Here is a 1,999-nt window from a genome sequence, read left to right as displayed (position 1 = left end):
TGTCAGGGGTTTATCAGGGGTCTGTCAGAGGTCTGTCAGGGGTCTATCAGGCGTCCATCAGGGGTTTATCAGGGGTCCATCAGGGGTTTATCAGGGGTCTATAAGAGGTTTATCAGGGGTTTGTCAGGGGTTTATCAGGGGTCTATCAGAGGTCTATCAGGGGTCTGTCAGGGGCTTATCAGGGGTCTATCAGAGGTCTGTCAGGGGTCTATTAGGGGTCTGTTAGGGGTCTGTCAGTGGTCTATCAGGGGTCTGTCAGAGGCCTGTCAGGGGTCTATCAGGGGTCTGTCAGAGGTCTGTCAGGGGTCTATCAGGGGTCTATCAAGGGTTTATCAGGGGTCTGTCAGGGGTTTATTAGGGGTCTATCAAGGGTTTATCAGGGGTCTATCAGGGGTTTATCAGTGGTCTATCAGGGGTTTATCATGGGTCAGTCAGGGGTCTGTCAGAGGTTTATCAGGGGTCTGTCAGAGGTCTGTCAGGGGTCTATCAAAGGTCTGTCAGGGGTCTATCAGGGGTCTGTCAGGGGTCTATCAGGGGTCTATCAGAGGTCTGTNGGTCTGTCAGAGGTCTGTCAGGGGTCTATCAAAGGTCTGTCAGGGGTCTATCAGGGGTCTGTCAGGGGTCTATCAGGGGTCTATCAGAGGTCTGTCAGAGGTCTGTCAGGGGTCTATCAGGGGGTCTATCAGGGGTCCATCAGGGGTTTATCAGGGGTCTATAAGAGGTCTATCAGGTTTCTGTCAGGGGTTTATCAGGGGTCTATCAGAGGTCTGTTAGGGTCTATTAGGGGTCTGTCAGAGGTCTATGAGGGGTCTGTCAGAGGTCTGTCAGGGGTCTATCAGAGGTCTATCAAGGGTTTATCAGGGGTCTATCAGAGGTCTATCTGGGGTCTGTCAGGGGTTTATCAGTGGTCTATCAGGGGTTTATCAGGGGTCTGTCAGGGGTCTGTCAGAGGACTGTCAGGGGTTTATCAGGGGTCTGTCAGAGGTCTGTCAGGGGTCTATCAGGGGTCTGTCAGGGGTCTATCAGAGGTCTGTCAGGGGTCTATCAGGGGTCTATCATGGGGTCTATCAGGGGTCTATCAGGGGTCTATCAGGGGGTCTATCAGGGGTCTGTCAGGGGTTTATCAGGGGTCTATCAGGGGGTCTATCAGCGGTATGTCAGGGGTCTATCAAGGGTCTTTCAGGGGTCTGTCAGGGTCATCTGCCACACAGAGATAGGACTGTTCCTGCTGTAAGGTCGGCCCCCCAGCACCAGCAGCAGGTCAGGCAGATGTTTGCAGATATCTTCATCCTCCTCCTCCTCCTGGTCCAGCAGTTCCTCTGCAGTGCAGCTCCACTGCTTCTTCAAGGCTTGGTTTTCACACGTGAGATGTGTTCCCCTGTTCTGTGGACATGTCCCCGTCCCACTGGTCTGGTCCAGTTCTGCAGAACTGAGTCTGATGTTCTGACTGAAAGTCTTCAGCTCGATGTCACAGCGGGACCCCAGGAACACCTGCGCTGCAGGGGAGCACCTATTTCTGAAGGGTCTGTGTTTCTGGTCCTGCTGTGTGGGTTCAGAGCTGGACCAGCAGCAGGTGGGGGTGAAGCTGGGACCCAGGCCCGTGCAACAGTGGTGGATCTTATCTGGGGGGCTGGAGCAGGTCAGGGAGGCCACCTGGGTCCAGGTGTTTGTGGGGAAGCTGTACCTCCACAGACGGTTCTGTGGGAAGTTCTGAGTCTCCCCACCTCCAAACAGAAGCATGCTGTCCCTGTAGACCACAGCTGAGTGTCCCATCAGCCTGGGGGGTCCGGACCTGAAGACAACAACCACAGCAGGGTCACAGGTGGGGACACACACACAAGAGACACACACATAGAGACACACAGAGACACACAGAGACACTCAGAGACACACAGAGACACACAGAGAAACTCAGAGACACACACACAAGAGACACACACCGAGACACACACACAGAGACACACACACAAGAGACACACACCGAGACACACACACAGAG

The 1,999-nt window shown here is 54.3% G+C and overlaps 1 protein-coding gene across 1 annotated transcript in view; it reads right to left on the bottom strand.

Annotated features, from left to right (window-relative positions):
- Positions 1-587: 587 nt before the first annotated feature.
- klhdc3l (kelch domain containing 3-like) overlaps positions 588-1,999 on the bottom strand; it is a 13,724-nt gene continuing 12,312 nt past the window's right edge. The window contains exon 8 of the mRNA XM_014027037.1: positions 588-1,792. Coding sequence (XP_013882491.1) covers positions 1,180-1,792 — 613 coding nt within the window. The 3' untranslated portion in view covers positions 588-1,179. The remainder of the gene's footprint in view (positions 1,793-1,999) is intronic.

This window comes from Austrofundulus limnaeus, unplaced genomic scaffold, assembly GCF_001266775.1.
Source record: "Austrofundulus limnaeus strain Quisiro unplaced genomic scaffold, Austrofundulus_limnaeus-1.0 Scaffold609, whole genome shotgun sequence".
Lineage (NCBI taxonomy): Eukaryota > Metazoa > Chordata > Actinopteri > Cyprinodontiformes > Rivulidae > Austrofundulus > Austrofundulus limnaeus.
This window is presented reverse-complemented; position numbering and strand designations above follow the sequence as displayed.